The 26,555-nt window shown below is 49.5% G+C and overlaps 2 protein-coding genes across 6 annotated transcripts in view; one reads left to right on the top strand and one right to left on the bottom strand.

Moving 5' to 3' along the window:
- THOP1 (thimet oligopeptidase 1) overlaps positions 1–2,823 on the bottom strand; it is a 236,187-nt gene extending 233,364 nt beyond the window's left edge. For 2 of the 4 annotated variants that reach the window (XM_069215804.1, XM_069215806.1), the window contains exon 1: positions 2,743–2,823. In XM_069215804.1, the coding sequence (XP_069071905.1) occupies positions 2,743–2,782 (40 nt within the window). In that variant the 5' untranslated portion in view covers positions 2,783–2,823. Of the gene's footprint in view, positions 1–639; positions 2,298–2,742 lie in introns of those variants that run through there. The other 2 variants (XM_069215805.1, XM_069215807.1) reach the window with 2 other exon arrangements.
- Positions 2,824–24,949, top strand: LOC138266982 (small glutamine-rich tetratricopeptide repeat-containing protein alpha-like). 2 transcript variants are annotated; one of them, XM_069215808.1, is made up of 6 exons: positions 2,824–2,927; positions 10,835–10,939; positions 19,503–19,606; positions 22,339–22,423; positions 23,996–24,095; positions 24,835–24,949. In XM_069215808.1, exons 2-6 carry the CDS (start codon positions 10,840–10,842, stop codon positions 24,941–24,943), a joined length of 498 nt encoding a protein of 165 aa, XP_069071909.1. In that variant the 5' UTR covers positions 2,824–2,927; positions 10,835–10,839; the 3' UTR covers positions 24,944–24,949. The 2 variants fall into 2 exon arrangements, with proteins under 2 accessions (XP_069071909.1, XP_069071910.1); XM_069215809.1 differs by lacking the exon at positions 2,824–2,927 and adding an exon at positions 7,565–7,686.
- Positions 24,950–26,555: the final 1,606 nt, after the last annotated feature.

The raw sequence follows: 26,555 nt of genomic DNA, 5'->3' as shown, positions 1-26,555 counted from the left end.
GGTGAGTATATATATGGACTGCTGAGGTGAGTATATATATATATATATACATACTGCTGAGGTGAGTCTATATATGTACTGTTGAGGTGAGTATATATATATATGTACTGCTGAGGTGAGTTTATATATATATGTACTGCTGAGGTGAGTTTATATATATATGTACTGCTGAGGTGAGTGTATATTTATGTATTGCTGAGGTGAGTATATATACTGAGGTGAGTATATATATATATATGTACTGCTGAGGTGAGTTTATATATATACTGCTGAGGTGAGTTTATATATATGTACTGCTGAGGTGAGTTTATATATATGTACTGCTGAGGTGAGTTTATATATATGTACTGCTGAGGTGAGTTTATATATATACTGCTGAGGTGAAAGCTGGAGTCCTGTAAGTAAATAGTGACCCAACCCTTATTCTCCAATTACCACCCTCATGTGCTTGGAGGTAAATTATAGGCTGCATCAAATTGCAGGACCAAGACCGTGGAGGGCGAGAACATCCCTTCTTAAAAAGGATGTCACTTGCATCTAGCACCACCACCAGACCCCACAATGTTTCTGACTCCCGCTCAAATGTAATCACCCTGATCCAGCTCCACTCCTACCAACAGGCATGTCCTCCTTGAGTACCTGTAGGTGCCATCTGCTGCTCTTGCTTCCCTCAGGGATCCCTGTAGTGTTGGGATCTTTCAGCTGTGGTTCTCTGGGTGGGTCGTCGACTCTTTGGGAGGGCAGTATACTCTGCTGCGGTCTCTCTTCTGTTCCTGCAATCGATCTGCTGTTCTTAAGGGACACTCTTCCTCCCCTGCAGTCACATATGCCTCACTCCCCCCAGCTCTTCTGCTGCCCGTCTGCCCTCAGTGTACAGATGCTCCCTCTCTTCTGTGCCCCTCCTCTATCTCCTCAGTCCCTCCCTTCCTCGGTTTCCTCTCCTCAGTCCCTCTCTTCCTCTGTCTCCCCTCGGCTCCCTCTCCTCTATCCCCTCAGTCCCTCTCTTCTTTGGTCTCCTCTCCTCAGTCCCTCTTCCCTAGGCTCGCTTTCTCTCTCTAGTTCTCCTGTCTCCCTCTCTCTCTGCAGCTCTCCTCTGTCCCTCTCTTCCCTAGGCGCTCTCTCTCTCTCTGCAGCTCTCCTCTGTCTCCTCTCCTCAGTCCCTCTCTTCCTCTGTCTCCCTCTCTTCCCTTGGCTCCCTCTCCTCAGTCCCTCTCTCTGTGTGCAGCTCTCCTCTGTCCCTCTCTTCCCTAGGCTCTCCCTCTCTGCAGCTCTCCTCTGTCCCTCTCTTCCCTAGGCTCTCCCTCTCTGCAGCTCTCCTCTGTCTTTCTCTGTAGCTCTCCTGTTTCCTCTCCTCAGCCCCTCTGTCTCCCTCTCCTCTCTCTCCTCAGTCCTCTCTCTCTGCAGCTCTCCTCTACTCAGCCCCTTTCTTCCTCTGTCTCCCTCTCCAGCTCTCCTCTGTCCCCTCAGTCCCTCTCCTCTCTCTGCAGCTCTCCTCTGTCTCCTCTCCTCAGCCTCTCTCTTCCTCTGTCTCCCTCTCCAGCTCCCCTCTGTCCCCTCAGTCCCTCTCCAGCTCTCCTCTGTCTCCTCTCCTCAGCCTCTCTCTTCCTCTGTCTCCCTCTCCAGCTCTCCTCTGTCCCCTCAGTCCCTCTCCTCTCTCTGCAGCTCTCCTCTGTCTCCTCTCCTCAGCCTCTCTCTTCCTCTGTCTCCCTCTCCAGCTCCCCTCTGTCCCCTCAGTCCCTCTCCAGCTCTCCTCTGTCTCCTCTCCTCAGCCTCTCTCTTCCTCTGTCTCCCTCTCCAGCTCTCCTCTGTCCCCTCAGTCCCTCTCCTCTCTCTGCAGCTCTCCTCTGTCTCCTCTCCTCAGCCTCTCTCTTCCTCTCCAGCTCTCCTCTGTCCCCTCAGTCCCTCTCCTCTCTCTGCAGCTCTCCTCTGTCCCCTCAGTCCCTCTCCTCTCTCTGCAGCTCTCCTCTCCTCAGCCTCTCCAGCTCTCCTCTGTCCCCTCAGTCCCTCTCCAGCTCTCCTCTGTCTCCTCTCCTCAGCCTCTCTCTTCCTCTCCAGCTCTCCTCTGTCCCCTCAGTCCCTCTCCTCTCTCTGCAGCTCTCCTCTGTCCCCTCAGTCCCTCTCCTCTCTCTGCAGCTCTCCTCTGTCTCCTCTCCTCAGCCTCTCCAGCTCTCCTCTGTCCCCTCAGTCCCTCTCCAGCTCTCCTCTGTCTCCTCTCCTCAGCCTCTCTCTTCCTCTGTCTCCCTCTCCAGCTCACCTCAGTCCCTGTCTCTCTCTCTCTCTGCAGCTCCCCTCAGTCCCCCCTCCTCTCTCCTCAGCCCAGGCCCCTCCCCCGCGCGGTGCACGCTGGGATGGCGGAGGTTGCTCCGCTGACAGCCACCCTGAGGAGGCAGCTGCTCTAGCCTGGCCCCGGCTGCTCGTGCCCACACGTTGTGACTTTGCGCGCAAACGTTGTGACTGATATTTCCAGTATAATCGCTGATAAACAGCAACACTGCTCTTCGGTGCTTCCCGTTCCAACATGGCGCCCGCAGGACCCGCGGTTCACAAGGCGCGCCTGCGCACTGCGGGAAACCGATCCATCATGGCGCCTGGAACGGCACAATGCCGTTCTTCTACCTATTGTGGCTTGCTGAGGCCCTGGAATGGACCTGCTGTGACCGTTCGCGCCTTTACCGTCGGCCTGTCGTATTTTTATTTTATAAAACAAGTACTGCAATAAAAATTGTACTAAGGCGCTCCAACCTGTCACGCGGGCTCTTCCGCTGCTCAATCGCTGCCGCATCGCAGAGTAGTCCTTCGTCGGTGTCCTTACTCTGTGGATCACGTGACTGCGGGCCGCTGACGCACGCTTCCGGTGACGCGGCACGTCGGCAGGCTGTGCGCAGGCGCAGTGCAGCAAGCAGAGTGTGTCCCGTGCGGAGGAGCCGGTGAGGGCGGTACTGGGGGGTCCGGGAGGGGCCCGCGGGACTTGGGGGCTGTGGGGTACTCTGAGCACCCCCCCCAGCGTCCCTCTAGCGCCTCAGAGAAGGAGACTTTGTGGTTAGGGACCATAGAGACAACCCCCCCCTCCCGAGCCACACAGAGAGGTGACAGCGCCCCCCCCGCAGACTGCCGACCCCCCCGGACAATCAACCCCCCCAACTGACAGCCAACCCCCCCCACTGACAGCCAACTCCCCCCCACTGACAGCCAACTCCCCCCCACTGACAGCCAACCCCCCCCACTGACAGCCGACTCCCCCCCCACTGACAGCCGACTCCCCCCCCACTGACAGCCGACTCCCCCCCCACTGACAGCCGACTCCCCCCCCACTGACAGCCGACTCCCCCCCCACTGACAGCCAACCCCCCACTGACAGCCAACCCCCCACTGACAGCCAACTCCCCCCCCACTGACAGCCGACTCCCCCCCCACTGACAGCCGACTCCCCTCCACTGACAGCCAACCCCCCCCAGACAGCCGACTCTCCCCTCCAGACAGCCGACTCTTCCCCTCCAGACAGCCGACTCTTCCCCTCCAGACAGCCGACTCTTCCCCAGAGACAGCCGACTCTTCCCCAGAGACAGCCGACTCTTCCCCAGAGACAACAGCCGACTCTTCCCCTCCAGACAGCCGACTCTTCCCCTCCAGACAGCCGACTCTTCCCCTCCAGACAGCCGACTCTTCCCCTCCAGACAGCCGACTCTTCCCTTCCAGACAGCCGACTCTTCCCCTCCAGACAGCCGACTCTTCCCCTCCAGACAGCCGACTCTTCCCCTCCAGACAGCCGACTCTTCCCCTCCAGACTCTTCCCCAGAGACAGCCGACTCTTCCCCAGAGACAGCCGACTCTTCCCCAGAGACAGCCGACTCTTCCCCTCCAGACAGCCGACTCTTCCCCTCCAGACAGCCGACTCTTCCCCTCCAGACAGCCGACTCTTCCCCTCCAGACAGCCGACTCTTCCCCTCCAGACAGCCGACTCTTCCCCTCCAGACAGCCGACTCTTCCCCTCCAGACAGCCGACTCTTCCCCTCCAGACAGCCGACTCTTCCCCTCCAGACAGCCGACTCTTCCCCTCCAGACTCTTCCCCAGAGACAGCCGACTCTTCCCCAGAGACAGCCGACTCTTCCCCAGAGACAGCCGACTCTTCCCCAGAGACAGCCGACTCTTCCCCTCCAGACAGCCGACTCTTCCCCTCCAGACAGCCGACTCTTCCCCTCCAGACAGCCGACTCTTCCCCTCCAGACAGCCGACTCTTCCCCTCCAGACAGCCGACTCTTCCCCTCCAGACAGCCGACTCTTCCCCTCCAGACAGCCGACTCTTCCCCTCCAGACAGCCGACTCTTCCCCTCCAGACAGCCGACTCTTCCCCTCCAGACAGCCTACTCTTCCCCCCCAGACAGCTGACTCAGACAGCAGACTCTCCCCCCCAGACAGCAGACTCTCCCCCCCAGACAGCAGACTCTCCCCCCCAGACAGCAGACTCTCCCCCCCAGACAGCAGACTCTCCCCCCCAGACAGCAGACTCTCCCCCCCAGACAGCAGACTCTCCCCCCCCCAGACAGCAGACTCTCCCCCCCCCCAGACAGCAGACTCTCCCCCCCCAGACAGCAGACTCTCCCCCCCCAGACAGCCGACTCTCCCCCCCCAGACAGCCGACTCTTCCCCCCCAGACAGCCGACTCTTCCCCCCCAGACAGCCGACTCTTCCCCCCCAGACAGCCGACTCTTCCCCCCCAGACAGCCGACTCTTCCCCCCCAGACAGCCGACTCTTCCCCCCCAGACAGCCGACTCTTCCCCCCAGACAGCCGACTCTTCCCCCCCAGACAGCCGACTCTTCCCCCCCAGACAGCCGACTCTTCCCCCCCAGACAGCCGACTCTTCCCCCCCAGACAGCCGACTCTTCCCCCCCAGACAGCCGACTCTTCCCCCCCATACAGCAGATTCAGACAGCAGACTCTCCCCCCCCAGACAGCAGACTCTCCCCCCCAGACAGCAGACTCTCCCCCCCAGACAGCAGACTCTCCCCCCCAGACAGCAGACTCTCCCCCCCAGACAGCAGACTCTCCCCCCCCAGACAGCAGACTCTCCCCCCCAGACAGCAGACTCTCCCCCCCCAGACAGCAGACTCTCCCCCTCCAGACAGCCGACTCTCCCCCTCCAGACAGCCGACTCTTCCCCTCCAGACAGCCGACTCTTCCCCCCCAGACAGCCGACTCTTCCCCCCCAGACAGCCGACTCTTCCCCCCCAGACAGCCGACTCTTCCCCCCAGACAGCCGACTCTTCCCCCCAGACAGCCGACTCTTCCCCCCCAGACAGCCGACTCTTCCCCCCCAGACAGCCGACTCTTCCCCCCAGACAGCCGACTCTTCCCCCCCCCCAGACAGCCGACTCTTCCCCCCCCCAGACAGCCGACTCTTCCCCCCCAGACAGCCGACTCTTCCCCCCCCCCAGACAGCCGACTCTTCCCCCCCCCAGACAGCCGACTCTTCCCCCCCCAGACAGCCGACTCTTCCCCCCCCCCCCAGACAGCCGACTCTTCCCCCCCCCCAGACAGCCGACTCTTCCCCCCCAGACAGCCGACTCTTCCCCCCCACAGCAGACATCCAACCCCCCCAGGCATCCACCCCCCCAAGCAGGCAACCAACTCCCCCCCCCCCCAGCCGACCTCCCTCTTCCCCCACCCGACAGCCAACCCCCCCAGCAGACAGCCAACCCCCAGCAGACAGCCGACTTCCCCCTGACAGCCAACTCCTCCCACCCACTGACAGCCAACTCCCCCCCACCCACTGACAGCCAACTCCCCCCACCCACTGGCAGCCAACTCCCCCCACCCACTGGCAGCCAACTCCCCCCACCCACTGACAGCCAACTCCCCCCACCCACTGACAGCCAACTCCCCCCACCCACTGACAGCCAACTCCCCCCACCCACTGACAGCCAACTCCCCCACCCACTGACAGCCAACTCTCCCACCCACTGACAGCCAACTCCCCCCCACCCACTGACTGCCTACTCCCCCCCACCCACTGACTGCCTACTCCCCCCCACCCACTGACTGCCAACTCCCCCCCCACCCACTGACAGCCAACTCCCCCCCCACCCACTGACAGCCAACTCCCCCCCCACCCACTGACAGCCAACTCCCCCCACCCACTGACAGCCAACTCCCTCCACCCACTGACAGCCAACTCCCCCCACCCACTGACAGCCAACTCCCCCCACCCACTGACAGCCAACTCCCCCCACCCACTGACAGCCAACTCCCCCCACCCACTGACAGCCAACTCCCCCCACCCACTGACAGCCAACTCCCCCCACCCACTGACAGCCAACTCCCCCCACCCACTGACAGTTTCCCAGACAGCCGACTCTTCCCCCCAGACAGCCGACTCTTCCCCCCAGACAGCCGACTCTTCCCCCCAGACAGCCGACTCTTCCCCCCCAGACAGCAGCCGACTCTTCCCCCCCAGACAGCCGCCGACTCTTCCCCCCCAGACAGCCGCCGACTCTTCCCCCCCAGACAGCCGCCGACTCTTCCCCCCCAGACAGCCGCCGACTCTTCCCCCCCAGACAGCCGCCGACTCTTCCCCCCAGCGGACAGCCGCCGACTCTTCCCCCCAGCGGACAGCCGCCGACTCTTCCCCCCAGCGGACAGCCGCCGACTCTTCCCCCCAGCGGACAGCCGCCGACTCTTCCCCCCCAGCGGACAGCCGCCGACTCTTCCCCCCCAGCGGACAGCCGCCGACTCTTCCCCCCAGCGGACAGCCGCCGACTCTTCCCCCCAGCGGACAGCCGCCGACTCTTCCCCCCAGCGGACAGCCGCCGACTCTTCCCCCCAGCGGACAGCCGCCGACTCTTCCCCCCAGCGGACAGCCGCCGACTCTTCCCCCCAGCGGACAGCCGCCGACTCTTCCCCCCAGCGGACAGCCGCCGACTCTTCCCCCCAGCGGACAGCCGCCGACTCTTCCCCCCAGCGGACAGCCGCCGACTCTTCCCCCCAGCGGACAGCCGCCGACTCTTCCCCCCAGCGGACAGCCGCCGACTCTTCCCCCCAGCGGACAGCCGCCGACTCTTCCCCCCAGCGGACAGCCGCCGACTCTTCCCCCCAGCGGACAGCCGCCGACTCTTCCCCCCAGCGGACAGCCGCCGACTCTTCCCCCAGCGGACAGCCGCCGACTCTTCCCCCCAGCGGACAGCCGCCGACTCTTCCCCCCAGCAGACAGCCGCCGCCTCCCCCCAGCAGACAGCCGCCGCCTCCCCCCAGCAGACATCTGACTTCCCCCGACATCCCCCTGACAGTCGACCCCTCCCCCGACAGTTGCCGACCCTCCCTCCTGACAGCTGACCCCCCCCAGCAGACAACCCCCCTGACAGCTGACAACCTCCCCCCGACAGCCGTGGTGGCAGACTCCCCCAGCAGACAGCCAACCCCCCTGACAGCCAACTCACCCCCCCCCAGACAGCCAACTCCCCTACTGACAGCTGACCCCCCAGATGGCCAACTCCCACCCTTACAGCCGATCCCTCCCCCCACAGCAGACAGGTGACCACCCCCCCCCCCCCCCTTACAGACAGCTGATTCCACTCTCCTCTCCCCAGAACCGGAGGAACCTCCCCCCTCCAACCACCATCAGACAGGTAACCCGACAGACAGGTGATTCCACCCCCGGCTGCTGATTCCACCCCCGCCACCACCAGACAGGTGAGCACCTCCCTGTCCCCACCGATCAGTAGAGCAGGTCAGTGGCTGAGCAGGTAGTTTGTGTCCGGTGTCCCCAGTGTAGGTCTGCACCGGGCCCTGCTGGTCCTCCCCTTACTCCCCCCAGCAGCAGGGGAGGTGCCCTGGGTGCAGGTGCTGCTGGGGCCGTCTGCAGCTCGTGCATCCGCGGCTGCAGTGGATGCACTGTGGGCTGTAGCTCCAGTGTCTGTGGCCATCCAGATACTGATCCTTCCCACAGCAGCTCTGCACCTGGTTGGTGTCACTCGACCACCCCAGACTTCACCCTGCCATAGTGTGCGCTGTGACTGCGGGTGCCACTGCACGGATGCTGTCTGCCGCTCACACCTGGTAAAGCTGCCCTGAATGTAGGTTGCCTGGCATCTCCCCCAAAGACTGGTCCTTCGAGTCATCAGTGGTACCAGTACTGGGTGGTCCAGGCTCTCGTGCATCTATGCACTGTGAAGGGAGAAGCGTCATTGCTTTTAGACACCACAGTCTGTAGGCCTGGAAGTGCTCGCTGGGTGTGGCTGTCATATGGCATGCAACCTCCTCCCTGTGGTGGAGGATACAGTCTGTACTAGTGACTTTTCTGTCCCATGTGCCACTGGCTGTAGATCTGATGTGGGGGCAATGTGTTGTATCTTACTGCTTTTAGGCGTAAAGTGTACATGTTGTTTGATTGGGCGTTAATATGGTGTAGATTCTGATTGGTGCACGTGGCAGGTAGAGCTGCTACTGGGAGCAACCATGGGATAGATCCACTCACTGAATTCCAATAAATGGTGTTTACGATTTCCCCTTTCTGACGAATCTGGGAACTTCTTTTCTTGCCTTCCAACCAGTGAGAACAAAGTACCATTCTAGGGTCAGTTCCACTCAAAGGTGACTGTACTTTAAAACCAGTAATCAAGATGGAAGATACAGAGGTAGACAAAGTCCTCCGGGGTTGCTTTCTGTGGTTTATCAAACTCAACACTGCCTGCAAGCAGCAGTCGATTCAATAAGTTTTCTGGTTGGGTGGAACGCCACTCCAGGGAAATGGATTTCAATTGATCTGCATTTCTTCTGTGATAAGGAGACTACATCTTTTTCTTGGGTGTAGCTGGGTATTCGTCAACGCATGCATAGAGCACTGCGTTACAGCCTGCTGACGGTTCATGATAACACAGCAGAGGTTTCTGCCTCTGGTTAAGAGTGGCTCGCGGACCCCCAGATCACTAGCCTCTCTCTGACACAAAACAACCAACAACATTTAACAGTCACTCGGGATCTGTGGCAAACAAGGAGGGTGTTGTAGCTCTACTGCAGAGGTTACCAGCATTTTCTCTAGTGAGAGCTACTCCTGATCAGTGAAAATCCTAGAGCAACTGAAGACTAAACAACTCCCACATTACCAGACACCCCTCACCAAGCCTCGTTGACTTTAGGCCTAATGGCCATACAACCAGATAATGTGATTTGAACAAAATACTTTGATTAGGGGCAATATGACAGGGCTGCAATGTGTATCAGTAACAGCGTGGTCTTTCGGGATGTAAGAATGTGTATGGATGATTGATAGCCTATATTGTATGTACTTGTGGCACAGGACAAATCTTTCACCTTACATGGCACTGTTACACTAGATGCATAACACAAGCATACAACCATTTTTTTTAATGGGGGGGATTTAAAGTGCAGAAAAACATTACATAAAAGTGTTCAAATAATAGACATTTTTTCTGCAATTTAAACTTCTCCCATTTTATAAAAAAAAGATCTTTTTCAATTATACATATGACAGTGTCTCTACTGGCCACTGGGAGCAGGGGGCCTGCTGTTTGTAAACATGACACTATGAAGTGGCAGTAAATTAAAATGAAGTTAGCTTTTCATTTAATTTGTTTTCCGTTAATGACATTCAGAAACATCATTTTGTTCACAGCTTAAAAATGAAGCCGACAAGGAATTTTATTTTAGAGTTAAATACCTCAGTGCTTTAGTTCTTCACCTCAGTGTCTCAGCCCGAGCTATAAGTCCGACATAGCACTGCTCAGTATCAGTCCCTGCTCTCTGCAACTTGATGATGATCCAAAATAAACACAGCTTTTCCCTAACTTTAAAGGAAAATGGGACCTTGTGCTTAGATACAAATAAACTCAAGGCTGCTAGCTACTCCAAAGGTGTCTTGGAGCTACTGGTAGCTCGCAATCAACTGGTTGGAGACTCCTGCTGTAGTGTAAGTGAAGAGGTGGTTCTGGCTAAATACAGAGGTGTTGGAATTCTGGAAGATGGGTGGGCCTGGAGTTGATGCAGGGTCAGTAGGTGCCCATGGCTGGATGTGAAGGCGACCTATAGCTACCCTTGTGGACTGAGAGGCACGTGGTCAGAACTTCACCTGACCAAACCAAACCACAGAAACCCCGACATGCCCTGCTTGAAAGCAGCAGCGTCATAGGAATCAAGTGAAAGGAATACATTGTGACTGCAGGGGTTCCCGGGCTGGAAATGAGAACTCCAGGTTTGGGTGTAAAACAACTGTTGGGTGCAAGGGCCCGTGGTTGGGGGAGTATTGTTTCGGTTGGTCCTGTTCTGGGGGTGAGAGCTGTTGGTTTTAGATGGATTGTGCTGCAAGTCTGCAGATAAAGGTTTATGCACTTTGCGTGATGCTTCCTTGCAGGAATAAATGAAATACTAATTTGAAGGGATCTCGGGGTCTGTCTGCCACTTCCAGAAATTTTATTTTTACTTGTGACATCACTTCTCCATTTATTGTACGGCATTCTTATACTGTTACTAACACTTGGAAGATCGGTTATACTGGGAAATGTAAAATATACTTTTTATTCCATTTGTATATTACCTCAAACAACATTAAGATGAAAGGGCATCATCTTTCATTTGTAAACCGATATCATTTTTGGCTTTTAAATGTGAGTAAATTTTGTATGAGGTGGAAGGAAATTTTACAAAAGCTGAAAATATATCGCCTCTTCTATGCTTGACGTGTTTACATCTTTTGAGTTCCTTAAATTTTCGCTTCTTCCAAAATGTGCAAAAGATAAGGTACTGCCGCACATTTGGATTTCAAGTATCGCTAAATTGCAGTCTTCCTGCTGCTAATGCTTTTGTTTCTCCTCATGTCACCCAGACACCATGGAGGACAAAAAGCGCCTGGCGTATTCCATCATTCAGTTTCTCCATGACCAGCTCCAAAATGGTGGTCTGTCCTCTGATGCCCAGGAGAGCTTGGAGGGTAGGTAGAGTAAACGTTTTTTCTCTGTCTTCGTGATCACTGTTTCATTCCTGAGGCTCCATCCTTATAGGCAACGGTATTTGCTCTTGCGTCTTATAAATGCTCTTTTATGGCTATGAAGTGACCTAAAATCCTTATTTTTTGCCTGAATGGATGTTTGCAATTCACAATGAAGATTAGGGCTATAGAAAGTAATTAATTGCTTTAAATGTCTAGTAAGTGTGTGGAGGGGTGAGAAATTCCTATAGCCCGATGCCCAGAGCATCATATTTGGAGTTGGGGACAAGTTTTAATGTCTGTTTTGTCATTGGGACAAGCAGGCCCAACCCTCTGCAGCACAAACCCTTTGGCTTCCAAATTACAATACCACATTATGGAGCATGGAAGGCAGTGGTCTGCTGTTGGGGTAATATTTGTGTCCATGTGTCAGTGCTGTTCAAACTTGTATTTACGGTTCCTTAATGCTGAGCCTTTATTATCAGGGTGACCTCTCTAAATAAATATAAGCTCGGACTTCACTATTGACAGTGGTTTCAGTAGAAGAAAATGTGTACACGTTTGCATAGTTTAACAATATGAGTCTACTTAAAATGCTCCCTGATTATATGCAAATATTTGCAGAAGCTTGAAAACAAGGTTTATAATTCTGTGCTTTCAAAATAAAATGTTCACAAAAAATGCAACTAGGAAACATTTTTTGGTAAATTACTGTGAAAGTTTAGGTACAATTTCTTTGAAGAATCATTTAGTAAAATGTGTTAATGCACGCTGGTATTTCCAAAAATATATTCCTAATGGAAAATCAGGGTAACCAGTTTCAGCAAAATTATGGGAAACATGAAAATAATCATGCATTGGCAAAGCCAATAGGTACGTCATTCTGGTTAGCCTTTTTGGTTTTATCAATGTGTGTTTTGTTTTGACATGGTCTTTGTAGCACTTTATTGTTGTGAACTCTGCCGGGCCTTCACCATTGTTACAAACATTGGTAAAAGGCAAAAAAAAAAATTAGTTTTAAAAAGCACACTTTACCTTGGTAGCTCCTGGCACGGAACAAAACTGCTTTGTATTCATATATACACCTTGTGAAAGAGCAGATTGTTATCATTAACGGTGAAGCCAGCCAACCGGTGGATAGAGAGTGACAGAACTTTAATAAAAACAAATGGGCTTGGTTAACGTCAGACCTAATTAGTGGCCCAGTTCTTAAAGTCACAAAAGAGGGTCCTTGGTATACATCTTTGCACCAGTGCAGATTTATGTATTTCATGATTTCACAAGAATTTGCAGAAGTAGACCAGAAAATCTTACTCCTCGAAAATATCTGTGAACTGTATCCTAAGACAAGCATGTATGAATATATAGATTCATGCAAAAATCTGTTGCACATTTACAAGCTCACCTTTCCCATCTAATCACCTTTTCCCATTGCTGGAAGAAATACATTTCCATCTTTTCTCAGTATGGGAAAAGTTTAGCGAAGAGCTGGTAAAACCCTTAAAACATGCAAGTTAGTAGGTTTGCAGTCTCAAGAGGACAGTCCACACCTTAAACTATTGCTTACTGCTACCTCAGCCTCCGTATTTACGCCTGTGGTAAGGTGGCAAAATAAGGGATTTGCTAGTATTCAAATCCTACTATAGGAAGGGTCCTGGCACAATCAGGGGCTGTTATCAGAGCCCTTATATAATGAGATTGCTGCCATAATTTGTCGCCGCAGTAGACCGCACCAAAGAGACAAGTAGAGTTTTTTACAGGAGAAGTAGATTTATGAAGCAACCTGTCCCATGGACAAGTAGATATTTTATTAAATTCCACACCCCTGTGTATGAGGCAACTAGTAGTCAGGCTTAACTCATGGACAATAATGTGATGTACTTCAGAGCCCAGTAAGTGATCTGGAAAAGACAGTGTTGAAACTGTGTACACCAAATCTAATTTCTCACAGCCACAGCCCTGTCTTTTCCCACAAACTTGGTGAGTGTCATTATTTTTCTGGCTATGTCCTTATGTGTCCAATAGTCACTTTTTGATTTATGAAATCAGCAATCCAATGTTTTTTGTTATTTTTTCTGGTCCATTGATTTCGGTCTCCTGCCCTCCGTCTTTGTAAATGTATGGACAGCCCCTTACTCCTCACACTGCCAGCTGGTGCCTGTGTCTGGCACTGCCCTCTATTGCCAATTCCCGGCACTGCCTGCTATGCGAAACTTTCCTTTGGTTGCATTCGTTTCTCCACCATGACGTTCCCTCATGGACTACACTTTCATCGTAGACCACCTAAGAGTGTAAACATATATATAAGTAGAGTTGTACAAGTTAGAGGTGTAGGGCTAGGAGTGAAAGGTAAGGTGGGATGGTTACGTGTAAAGGAGTAAGCGGGTAAGGGAAGGGGAGGAGTTGAGGGTAAGAGACAAAGGTAAGGAGTTAAGGGAAAGGGGTGAATGATACAGAAAGGGCAAAGTACCAAATGTAATGGTAAGGAGATAAGGATCGGGAGGCAAAGGTAGGGTTTACGCATCAGAGGGCACAGGTTAAAGGTAAAGAGAGACAGGTGTATGGAGTTATGGGTAAGTGGTAAACTGGTAAAAGGATGCAAGGGGTGAGTGGTAGGGCTAAGATTAAGGGAGTGGGGCTTGCTTTGCTTTTCACTAATGACCTAGCTGAAACATTCATGCACTAACAAAAATCTCTGTAAGGCGCTTCTTAGTCCAAAGAAGACGTTTATTATTTCACTACGCAAAGTTCTTAAAAGGAGATGAGCATGTTGAAAGCACACGTTTGAAAATAGTCCTAACAATGAAATGAAAACATACACAAACGATTCTCCACAGCAATATACACAGCAAATATATGGATATATATTATATTATAATGCAAAGCAAATAATGCATTAAAAATGCATCCCCATAGGGCCTGTCAGGTGCTTCATTTTTCTCCTGCCAGCAAGCGGATGACCCCGTTCAACTGCGAGAAAGAGAGATCTCTACCCTCACGGGAAATCTATATCAGACATCCGACGTCTGAATCCTGATTGACGTCTTTGAATCTCCTACTGTCGATCTGGGTCTCTTTTATATTTTAAAAAACCAAAGCAGGAGCTTTCTGGAAAAACCCTTCCTGCTGGCGCAATAGGTATTCAAACATGCTGGCTAGTTTAGGTATGCTTTGAAAATAACATGTTGGGATTTGGCCGCAATCCTAATATGTCAAGTCAAAGCAAGGCCGTTCCCTGCCATCTGAGTACATTCTTATCAGCCAAAGCCCTTGGTGGGAAGAAACGAAAACAAGACAGAATGCAAAGTGTACAACATTGAAAATCACGGGCAGCTTTTAAAATGGCAGCGTCTAATGGTAAGATAAAGTCAATAGGCAGAATGAAGCTAAGGCTAAACTGAATACAAAATGGAGTCTGTAACTGGTGATCATTAGTATGACGGTGGACAGCCAAGCCGAGTGCAAAGTGGTGCAACACGAAGTCAGTGGTCAAACACACACATTGCTCTACATGCTAAGGGTTAGAGGTGAAGGGACAAGGGGGTTAAGGGTAAGCAGCGAAAGTTATACATTAGACGTTAGGAAGGTCCCTAAAGCAGGATGTGAGAAGAACTACAAGTATTGGAAAAGCAGAGCTGGATGCCCGAGGGAAAAGAAGACATGGCAAGGCTTCTAAAAGCACAGAGTAAAGAAAAGAACCGGTCTCTCTCGTTTCCAGGAAACATTCGCATCTTAGTTTCTGTGATCTAGATATCAATCTGTAAAATTACCCCCAGGTTGCATTTAAAAATGCACCACCAGTCGTAGACATGATAACTCACTCACGTCCATGATGAGGCAACACAACGGATCAATTCACATGAAATAGGATTTTGGAAAGACCATCATTGAATGCTCATTTGGACTCCGACATGTTGGTAGCACCATTGAGGCTACGGAAGAAAGGCAACATCTTGGAGCTATTTTTGAACTGATGTAGTAGAAAGAAATACAAGAGGTGGCTATAAGGTAAAGAAGCTCTGACAAATGGAGTCTAAGGTTGCAGACTAAATTCTTGCTGGGTCATAATTTAGTAATCTATAGTGACTCCATTTGTCGTAGATTCTTCACCTTGTTACATCATTGCAAAATAACTCAAAGATGTTGCAGGTCTTCTATAACATCGTTGAGAATATTGTGTTGCCAGATAACTATAGCCCTTGTTCTCATGGCTCAAATTCGTTGAAGGATTCTCTTTTGAAGAGGATGGATGGTGCTACCAACATATCTAAATAAGTCCAAATGGGTATTCAATTACATACGGGTCGTAATGACATTTTGCATTGTAATTGTTGTTTTACTGCATAGATCTTGCTTCCGTTTTCAAATCTGATTACATTTTCCCTTCTTTACATGGCAGACATTTATGGTATTTCAGAAATCCTATTTGATGTGATTTAATCCATTGTGGACTTAAAATGAAATCTACATGAATGATTTCTCACAACCTGCTGGAATCAGAAAACTCAGTAATCGGTCCAGTCTGCGAAGTGAATTAAAACACAGCCCTCTATAGTCCAACTTCAGACGAGGACTTCTTAGTAGAACCCGTTAAAGACTAGCTAATCATTAAAGCAACATGTGTTTTCAGTGTTACTGAGCCATGTTATCCAACATTGTAAACAAAATGAATGCTTAATATGTGAGACTGGTCTGGGTCAGCATATCCAGAAACGCCACACCAAGTTCTGATATATGAGGCTGTTGGAGAGAAACTTGACTGAAAGTAACGGGGTAAACTGAGGACATTCATCTTTCCAGTTGTTTTTAATAGCAATGCGTACATCAACTATATATCTCAGAATGCCTTACTAAATAAACTCCAATCATGTTAACTTGCACCCCTGACATAAAACAATGAACTTGTGGTCAGAAAACATTGAGGGCGGCAGTGTTTTTTTGTAGGGAATAACAGAAAGATCATTTTGGGAATGCAGGGTCACTTTTGCGAAAAACATGCATTGTCAAGTTACAAAAAAGCTGCACCAACCATTGAACCGATTGAATCCGTGATCGTAAGAGTGGTTTAGGATGTAAAACTGGGAATAAACTGAGCGCAACTGGTACTATGTGTCTCTGTGTCCTGAAAAAGTTTTCAAAATGGTGAATAAGGGGCAGAGTACAAACACCCTGAAAGCCCAGGCACTTGTGAGGGGACCACGAAAGACCCATCACATCCCATCCTGCAATCCCCTTACCATTCCCCCAGACCCAAATTAAAAATAAGTAAATAATTGGGCAGCAGGGAGGTTGGCAACCGCTGCATAGGGAGGCATTTTGTTTAATAGAAGGCAAATACCAGTAAAAAGAGCAACATCCAGCAGATGTGGGTGACTTCGCAGATTCACCGTGTGTGCCGCATGCGGTCAAAGGTTATGGCCATGAGCACGTGTGTGGTGATACGTTAGGCACAGGTGTAGGACATGTCACAGTGAGTGGATTATATCACCAGTGACATCATCATGAATGTAATTTGAAGTAGCATCAGTTCTGTCATTCAACACATCGTGAGTGATGTAATATGTGAGGTCATGAGAAGTGCATTGTGGGCCAGAAGTTACAGTAAACTCTGTACATTATAAGTGGTAAATGTCATTGTTCTTTTAAAACTGTATTTTTTTTCTCATTCCAGCACATGACTATAATGTAATTTTAGCCTTTCTTTTTCAAGGTCTTGCTTCAGTTAACCACTATTTAGGTTGAGCGTAAGCGCTTAACCATGTGTATACTTATAGTACACTACGTATGGCTTAAAGATATTTCAATTCTTGCTCCCTAGTGGTCATTTCTGCCTTTTTCTCCCCCCCCCCTCTTTCTGTTTCAGAGCAGTGGCTAGCTACTGTATTATTCCCCTTTGGTTTCTTTATCTGTTGCTCTGACTGACCACTTTGGCATTTCTTTGGAGCTCCTTTTTCACTGTGAGTGTTTTAGGCTGTTAGCTGTCTGCGTTTTATTGCAGCATTCCCTTCCTCCCACCTCCTCCCATGTCACTGACATTTGATTTTGCTTTATTCCAGTGCTGTCCTCACTTCTGGCTCCTAAAATAAGCTTATTTGACAAAAAGAAACACCTGGTCATTTAACTCTCTGCTCACTAAAGCCACAATATGGCGTTTCTGGTATAATGTAGCTGAACCTAGAAGCAATGATGTGGAGCTTGCGTAAGAATCTGGAGTCTCTCCTCCGGGTCCCTCCCTGCCAGCACTCAGGGCATCGCTTACCTCCTTTATTGGGGCCATAAACCTTCTCAGTCTGCTCTGCTCTTGTTAACTTCATTAGAGCTTTGTTGAAATGCGTGGCAAGAACGCTTGCAAGACTTCATTCTGTTAAAATAAAAATAAAATACTTGTCCAGTCTTATTTTCCATTGTCTCTCTTCAAGGGCTTGTGATTTCTGGTGTCAGTAGCCGCCAGTGACAACCAAAACATGGCAGGAAAAGACAAAATTATGAGACTGGGTTGACCAATTTATGTGGCGAGAAAAGTCCAGTTATGAATTTGCAGTGCCAATAACTCTAACTCAAGAAAATGCAACACCTCTAGCATTGCAAATGCTTGTTTTCCTTTGGGAAACCTGCCACTTCCATCCTAACTGTTCATCATGCCCTGCTGATGGCTTTTAGTAGCCAGCTCAAGTTGGGTCATTATTTCTTTTTAAGGTGGCATTCGAAAAACTTTGCAGATTGTTAGCGAACGCCCCCATAGGTCCACACTCCGGTGGCACTTGTGGGTCCGGAGGAAGGCGTTACTAGTGCAGCACCACACATTCCCACCTTTACGGAGGGGCGTTGATGGTCGCCAGGTGGCGTCGGAGATGGTGTTTGTGGATCTTTCTTTTGTCTCTGGGCAACAAGATATTTCCAGCTTTAGTGACTAATCATGATCAAGCTTGACCATGTCGGCGGAGCATTGGATAGTGGTGGTTTGATGAAATGGGCGCTGAATCTATGCTGTGCTGGTGCTGCGGGAGGGACCTCTGTAATCCTTGAACTTAACAATAAACAGTGACCAAATGTTGTTCCCAAGTGAAATCAAAAACCCGTAATCAGTGATGTTAAGATCCACAGTAGTAGCCTTTATGGGTTCTCCTGAGTGAGCCCCTTGGATCAGGTAAGGGGAGGCGCATGCGAGTAGTTGAGTAAGACGGTGTCTCCCCGCTTAGCTTGGTGATGACAAGGGGGTGGTGTTTGTGCTGAGAGGCAGGTTCTGTCTTTGATTGAAAGTATATTTTCTTTGCAGGCTGCTTGGCATTGTCATTGTGAAAGACTAAGAAAAGACTCTCTGGGAGTTAATCCATTATATTCCATTCGTATCAGTGGCTGCCCCCTTCTGGTGCCTTTACTTCTGGCTCTTCAAGTTTTTATTTCATTTTTTTGTCAAAACTCTTCTGGCAAGGCAGTACGCAGAGCAGACAGTCTGCATTCAGTGCAGCTCAAGTCGCCACCATGTCCTGTTGTTCAACGGTCTTCTGACCTGCTGATGACAAGTTGAGCTTAAAAACATACATTAAAAGCCTTCATTTATAAAGCGCAAAACATAATACATTTTATTTTTGTTGACTTGTCATTTATTTTCATTCATTTTAAGGTTTTGATGTATTCGTGCCCATCTTAACATTGTCCTATAAAATGCTTGCCATCCATTGGTGTGGCGCCCGCTTCCTAGAGTGGTTCACGCAGGTGTCACAAACAGTCTGCTCCGCTGGTCTGCGTTGGCGGTGCATGCAGTTTGCTTCTAGAGCAGACGATGTTCATTCACAATCTGTTCTTCACTTGTAAGGTGACTTATGTTGTAGGAGTGACAGAGCAAAGTGTTTGTTAATCCTTGTTCCCATCAGTGCCCACCGTGGTCACACATGAAGTATCATGTATCTCTTGCTCCATCTTTTGCTTTGTTGGAACAGCAATGCAGTTTTTCCCTTAGTCATGCAGAAGGACGCACAAATTGTAAAAAGCTTTCAGTGGAGAGGTCAGATGCAGTTCTCTGATAGGGCAGGCTTTTCTGTGAAGGCTCTAGATAATTAGTAGAGTGGGATTTGTTATATGCAAAGTGCACTTTGCCAACGTGGGCATCCTTATGGAAACTCACACTTGATTCATTGGGATCTTCTTCGCCCTTGCAGGTAGGGTTTGCAATCTCGCCTCGTAATGACTCAGCTGACTATGGCTCCAGCTGGACTTACCTGTGGGTGTAGAAGGCACTGCTCGTGCTGCGAGCCCAGAGACCTTGTGACATTCATCGTATTCATGTCTCAAGCAGGCAGTCACTCTCTTATCAGCACGCACATGTGCTGGGCATTCCTGAAGTCAAGGCAGTGGAGCTGGGATTCGCATTAAGGGACATAGATCTGTGTGCTGTACCAGAACCTGCATGATGTGGACAAACCAGCCTGCATACTGGCATAGATTGGATTTATGGAATTGGGATATGTAGGGAGTGTAGCCGAAGGAACTGCTTTAAGTAATTGGAGGAACAGTCAATTATTTATAACTTACTTCATTCACCCCCACGCTTGCTTTCTTTCCACAGTTGCGATCCAGTGTTTAGAAACTGCTTTTGGTGTCTCCATGGAGGAGAGAGAACTAGCTGTCGCACCATCACTGCCAGAGATATTTGCTGCAGCGACATTGAAGGTAAGCTGAGGCAATGTGTTCTGACGGCTGCAGTAACAATGATCTGGTGCATTTTGTGATCCCTGAGGACGGCCTTGTCTGCTGTATTGTAAAGGGATGATGGCACATCAGCCTGCAGGAGTATTACGATGGGTGTCATCTGTGAGCTCTGAGACCACTCACTCTGCTCTAATATAAAGGTGTGATGCTCTCAGGATTAGTCCACCAGCGAAGAGACCAGTCCGGGTACACTCGTGTGCAGTGTCTTCAGGTGCTTCATCGACGAGAGCAAGTTACCGCCCCAGCATCTGCTGCTCTTCCCTCTTATTACATAAACTTAGATTCAGAGTTTTGTGTTTTGTTTATTTTGTTTTTTTGCGTGCACCTTGGAGCCATCTGGTCACTTTCATGAGGAGATGGATCTTTCTTGAATTGTTGCCATTATTACTCACCAGCCTTTTTCTCAGCTCACTATTATTTTCCGTGGCCTCGCTGTTTCACGTAGCGTGGCTGTATGTTGTTTCATCTTCCTTGGTTTCTGGCATCTTGCGGTTTCTTTGCGTTGTCTGTGTTTTTTTTTATTTGCAGGTTTATGTAGCGCAAACTCGACGCGAAGACATTGAAGTGCTTTTTTTTTTGTTTGTTTGCAGCTTTATATAGCGCAAACCCGATACAAAGGTATTACAGCGCTTTACATGTGCACCAGTTACGTTACACAAGAACACGTTCATTTTTGGTACAAGGGGAGGTTACATGATTTGCCCAGAATCACAGGATGTTAAACCGGCGCCGAGACTTGAACTGTGTTCCCCAGCTCCAAAGTTGGCATCTCTGGTCCTTAGGGCACATCCTCTCCTAAGGTTGTTTGTTTGGTGCGTGTTGGGGCAGTCTGAGAATAACTCCTTTTTTTATTTAAATAGCGCTTGGTAATACAGGGTCTGCCATTTCAAAGCGCTGCAAAGCAGGCGCCATTCCTAACAAAATCACTATAATTCATTTGCAGTTAAGATGTCTCTTCTGTTATTCTCTTTGTATACAGTCAGTGTTTTTAAAAGTTAGCCTGGCATTGCCTATGTAGAGGAATAATTCCTTTAAAAGTTTAACACACACAAACATATGGTTGCCCCCCTTTTTTTTTTTTTTTGCTCCTCTTTTGACCCCCTCATTCTGAGGGATAAATGCTGCAAAGGTGGCTCGTTTGGTGCTACACTATAAATGTTTAGGCAAACACACTAGAAAGGGTTACATCTCTAGGGTATAACAGCCCGTCTGAAAGAATGAGGCAAAAACATTCCCAAGATGGTGGCTTTGTTGTGTCCTCTCTTCTCCAGGGACAGGCCTGGGAGCGATGCAGTGGCACCTGGCATGCTTCCACTACACTCGAAAGCAAAACACATAGGTAAAAGACATCGTCATTTACAACGCCAGTAGCTCTAACCCTCACAAATACGAGACCTATTGCATTGCAAATGCTTGTTTGGTCTGATCGGCAAAACCTCCTGCTGCAGTGCTTTAAGGACCAGCCTAGTACTTTTTTAGTTTTTAATTGTAGATTGAGTGCTCATTAGACCAGCATGTTCCATGTATGCATTACACGGCTCGAAAAATCCACTCGACACTCGCATTGGTGCGTCTTATTTGATCAGGTCGAGCTATTTTTAATACTTACTCGGCCCCTCTGGAGTGGACACTGAACAGGTGTTCTGTTCAGTTGGAAAGTGGAGGGCAATAAAAGATGCCTTAAAATATGTTCTTATGCTCACAGACAGAGGTCAAAAGTCAGCTTTTTTACAATTAATTTTCCTTCTGACTGCAGAGTTCAGGCTTTTGTAAGGTGAACTGTGACCTGCTGCTTAGAATGTAAAATAAAAGTATATAGGTTGTCAGTTTTTTTTCTAACACACAACATTTAAATGACTAAGTCAACTGTGCAAACATTTCAGAATATATTTCAGTAGTTGTGAAAGCCCTTTTTAATATTTCTGTGTGATGAAAAAATATTTTAAAAGGATGAAAACAAATCAGAATACTTTACGTGTTGATGTGCAAAAGACATGTTTTGTGATTCCCAATTTTCACAGATTGTTAATACACTACATAGTTTTATCAGTAAATCTGCAAGTTAGCGGAACGGTTTTTGGACATTTCTTGGAAAGTTACTGTGTGTAGATGACAAAATTTTACCACATCATGGTTTAGTAATGTATTTATTAAAATTGAGTGTTTAAACCAACTGAGCAACACTCCTGCCCCGATGACAATGTTGTTAGTAAACTAAAAAGTCCTAGGTTATGTGGCTAGACCTCATGGGTGTGTGGGCTAGATTCTTGTGGTACATGCAGCAAACTTTAGTCTACTTAATCAAACAAAAGAGTTTTTTTTATACTGTAGAAATGCTGAGCTCACATATTTGAAGGTGCAACCATATGTGAGAATTAAAAAAAAAAAAAAAAAAAGGGTCAAATACATTGCAGTTAGGTTGTATAGATTATGTAAGTTACTTCACCTGCAGGTCTAGTAAAATTTTTATGATTTTTCACGCCGTGCAGGGTTGCTGTTCCTACTTTGAGATGCTCCAGCAGTGTTCAAGGCAAAACAGACCAATGGTTTTACCAGCACCGCATTGTTTCATCTCAGGACAGTCCTCCAGTGTCCATGACACCACACAGATGGGGCCAATATTCCCCTGCCACAAAAACCCAGAATGTTGGTATCACTTCTTCTCACTTTTTCATGCAAATCTCTTCTTACAGGAAACGCCTTTTGTCCGAATCTCTTCAGAACCTGCTTCACCTTTAGAAGAAGATGCAGCTGAAGCCGAGCGGTTAAAATCAGAAGGTAGGAGAGAAATGCACGTTACCACCCCTCATGTTGAGCAAGTACATTGTTGCATCCTTATTATGATGGAAGGATCTTAAAACTGTTAGAAGTTAATGTGCATCAGATCAAAACATTCTGTGGGCAATGTGGGGTTTCTACAATAGACTCCTGTTTTTGAGACAGTAAGTTTAATGCCTGCTGTGGCGTATTGATAGGTGTGAGACGTTTGCAGGGACATGTCGGTGGCTGTCACTAAACCACATCTTAATGGAAGTCCCCCTCTTGCTCCATTACTGGGCCTTTGTGTCAGGAGTTGAAGGGCTTCACCACTCCTCATTTGGTGACTGTTCTTCTAAAGATGGGCGTGTGCCTCGACTCCCGTGACTAGTGGGTCTAGGCCCTCTCTGGTTAGACGTCTGCAGAGTCCTTCTCTGCTCTAGTGTCAGCTGTATCTCTCCCCCGCCACAGCCCTGTTCAACTTTTGTTGGTGGAGTCTCCTGTTGAAGTGGTGGTGCTGTCCCTCTCCACGTTGCCTGTGCTTATTTTCCGAAGTGTTGCGGGTGGACCCCCTTTGTGTGTGGTTGTGTACCCCACTCTGCTTGGTGGATGCGTGTCATTGCCTCTGGTTTGCCTTCTAGTGGTGCTTGTGGTCTTGTTGAAGAAAGGTAAGCAGTATCTCCACACTCAGGCCCTCATTTCAACCTTGGCGGTCTTCCGCCAACCACATTATGACTGCTGGTGACCCCATACTGGCGGTTGGCGGTGTAGTGGAGACTGATCCTCTGTCACCGCCACGTCATCAGAACACCACCCACCGTAATACGACCCAGTATTCGGCATGGCGGTGTTCTGGTGACGGGGTGCTGGCGGCGGAGCAGCCCCCATGGATCCCGTTCCCTCCAGGGGGATCAACGGACCATGTAAGGTGATCGTCTGTTAGGGGAGGGGGTGGGGGGTGTTGTGTGCGTGCATGGGGGTGTGCGTGAGTGTGTAGAGGGGTTGTGTGAGTGCGTGTATGCATGCGGGGGGTGTAATGTGTGTATGGGGAAATGTAACATATATGTATGTGCGTGGGTATGTGTGTGAGTGGTGTAAGCGTGCATGTAGTGGGGTGTGGGGGGTATGTGTGTGGGTTTCCATGGGGTTGCGGGGGGCAGGGGTGGGGAGGGGGGTCCTACCACCTTTGGGGGGCGGTAGGGGGGTCGTGGGTGTTGGGGGAGGACTCAGGAGAGGGGGGAGGGGGAGACCACAATCAGTGCCAGGGAACAAATTCCCTGGCACTGATGGTACATACCGCCATGGATTTCGTGGCGGTACAATACCCCACGAAATCCATGGCGATATGCGGGGTCCTGATACCGTGGCGGACAGTGCAGGACATTGGCGGTTTGGCATAAGCCAAACCGCCAATGTCATAATGGGGTGGTAATGACCGCTGGCCTGTTTGCGGTCTTATTGCCCTTTTTCCGCCGTCCGCCAGGGTTGTAATGAGGGCCTCAGTGCCTTTTCTCTTTTCCATGAATTCTATTTTATCTTTTTCCACTCTTAATAGGTGTAAGCTCATCTGTTTTCTTTTTTTTTTCTCTTTAGGAAATGAGCATATGAAAACTGAAAACTTTGAAGCTGCAGTTTCTTGCTACACAAAAGCGTTAGAGTTAAATCCCAGCAACGCAGTTTACTTTTGTAACAGGTACTGCTGTCTTCATTCTTTTTAGCCTCTCCCCTCCTTTTCAGTCCACCATTAAACACTCTCCTGGGGCTACATCTCGCTCACCTGAATTTTTCAGCCCCAGACTCTCCCCTAGACGTGTTTACTGTGTCCCTGGGTAGAGCGGTGACCATGGTCCGTGCAGCCGTCGCTACTGAGATGGGTGGTTTACATCACTGATCAAATCTGTTCTGTGCCCTGGTTTTACCCAGGAAGCTGCTGCCTGAGGTTCTGCCTTTAATTGTTCAGCACAGCCCTTCTTGCCACAAACTGTGCCCGCGCCCCATGCTTCAAGCTTGATTTGTACGCCCACTCTCCCAGGGCATTCCCCTCTCTTACAAACCTGTTTGTGCACCGTCAGCATGTTCCCATTATTGCAAATATTCTGCATTCTTTTGTGTAGTTTGCTTCTTTTATCATTCAAACTGACCCTTTATTTCAGTTTGTGATTTTATTCAAAGCTGATCCTCGGATCTACCAGACCACATATACGTTTTGTCTCATATTTCGAAAGAAACCCCTAAAAATGGCTACAACAATTGTTACTTTAATATTAAAGAACTAAATCCCAGACCCAAACGCACAGAGCGAACAAACTAGTAGCCTCTGCCTTCCTGGGACTGGTTCTGTATGTATATTGGATCTATAAAGCGCATTCCGGCTCACATAGAGCATCGAAGCGCTAGCATAAGTTCTGAAAGCCTTCAATCTCTTCTAACAGAGCCGCAGCCTACAGCAAGCTGGGAAACTACGTGGGGGCAGTGCGGGACTGTGAGCGAGCCATTGCCATCGATCCTGGGTACAGCAAGGCCTATGGCAGGATGGGGTAAGTCCTGGGGTTGTGCTGGTGCCCACAGACACGTGCATTAATGTACATTGTGCATGAAGACCAAATACAGGTCCAAGTAGTACACGCACAAACACTCCACACACTCCTGATAGAAACACCCCTTTCTAACACAGATCATTGCTGCATATCCTTATTAATATAGACAAGTGTGTTTATTTATGTCCCCGTCATCCCTCGGTCTTTGATGTTCTTCCGTGACCCATCCACAGAGTCTGTGCACGTACTTGTAACACTGAATCTATAGCCTGCCCTGTCTCAAACAGTCTCAGCAGAGGCCACTCCCAATCACTTGCACTCTCTCTAATCTCTAAGCACTTTAGACCTTCAAGCAGGGGGAGCCCCAGGTGGGCAGCAGAAACATGAAACCGTAAATCTATAACAGTTATGATGAGATTGGTTTAAATGGACGTCAGAGAATTGTAATGACAGAAGCATACACTACATGTTACAAATGTACACTCAGGGCGGCTGTCGTAATATGCAAGTAACTCAGGGTCAGCTTTTCTTTTCTTGGGACCTTCTGCAGAATGTTGCACGTGAATGGACCTCCCTGTCAGGGGGACGCCAAAAACGAATGTTTAGAGACGGGGAACTGTTACAAGCTAACTGCGTCTCTTGTCACACCAAAAGCTAAAACCCTCAGTCCTCTTCACACCAATGTAATGTGTACATCACTGAGTCATCTTGTATGTCTTGGCGTCTCTTCATACACTTACAACATACCCTGGTGGTTTTTATATATTGATGTATAATGTACATACGACGCTGTAGGAAAATGGCTCCCTGTTGCAGTTACCCCCCCTCCCCTTTTTGCCTGATACTGATGCTGACTTGACTGAGAAGTGTGCTGGGATTGTGCTAACCAGGCCCCAGCACCAGTGTTCTTTCACCTAAAATGTACCATTGTTTCCACATTTTGCACACCCTGGCATCCAGATAAGTCCCTTGTAACTGGTACCTCTGGTACCAAGGGCCCTGTGACCAGGGAAGGTCCCCAAGGGGCATATGTTGTGCCACCCTAAGGGACCCCTCACCTAACACATGCACACTGCCCTTGCAGATTGTGTGTGTTGGTGGGGAGAAAAAAGCAAAGTTGACATGGCATCCCCCTCAGGGTGCCATGCACACAAAATGATGCCTGTGGCATAGGTAAGTCACCCCCCTAGCAGGCCTTACAGCCCTAAGGCAGGGTGCCCTATACCCCAGGTGAGGGCATAGCTGCATGAGCAATATGCCCCTACAGTGTCTAAGTCTATTCTTAGACATTGTAAGTACAGTTGTGGCCATATTGAGTATATGGTCTGGGAGTTTGTCAAAACGAACTCCACATCTCCATAATGGCTACACTGAATACTGGGAAGTTTGGTATCAAACGTCTCAGAATAATAAACCCACACTGATGCCAGTGTTGGATTTATTAAAAAATGCACATAGAGGGCATCTTAGAGATGCCCCCTGTATTTTACCCAATTGTTCAGTGCATGACTGACTGGTCTGTGCCAGCCTGCTGCTGAGAGGCGAGTTTCTGACCCCATGGGGAGAGTGCCTTTGTGCCCTCTGAGGCCAGAAACAAAGCCTGCTCTGGGTGGAGG

The sequence above is a fragment of the Pleurodeles waltl genome, chromosome 12, assembly GCF_031143425.1.
Source record: "Pleurodeles waltl isolate 20211129_DDA chromosome 12, aPleWal1.hap1.20221129, whole genome shotgun sequence".
NCBI classification, from domain to species: domain Eukaryota; kingdom Metazoa; phylum Chordata; class Amphibia; order Caudata; family Salamandridae; genus Pleurodeles; species Pleurodeles waltl.
Note: the sequence above shows the minus strand (reverse complement) of the source record. Positions and strands in the feature narration are given on the sequence as shown.

Bases quoted from the DNA above. Each gene is read 5' to 3' on its own strand.
- LOC138266982 (XM_069215808.1), top strand. From the start codon at position 10,840: ATGGAGGACAAAAAGCGCCTGGCGTATTCCATCATTCAGTTTCTCCAT. The intron at 19,607-22,338 runs GTAAGCTGAGGC...CTCTTCTTACAG, and splicing joins TTGCTGCAGCGACATTGAAG to GAAACGCCTTTTGTCCGAAT. The intron at 24,096-24,834 runs GTACTGCTGTCT...CTCTTCTAACAG, and splicing joins GCAGTTTACTTTTGTAACAG to AGCCGCAGCCTACAGCAAGC.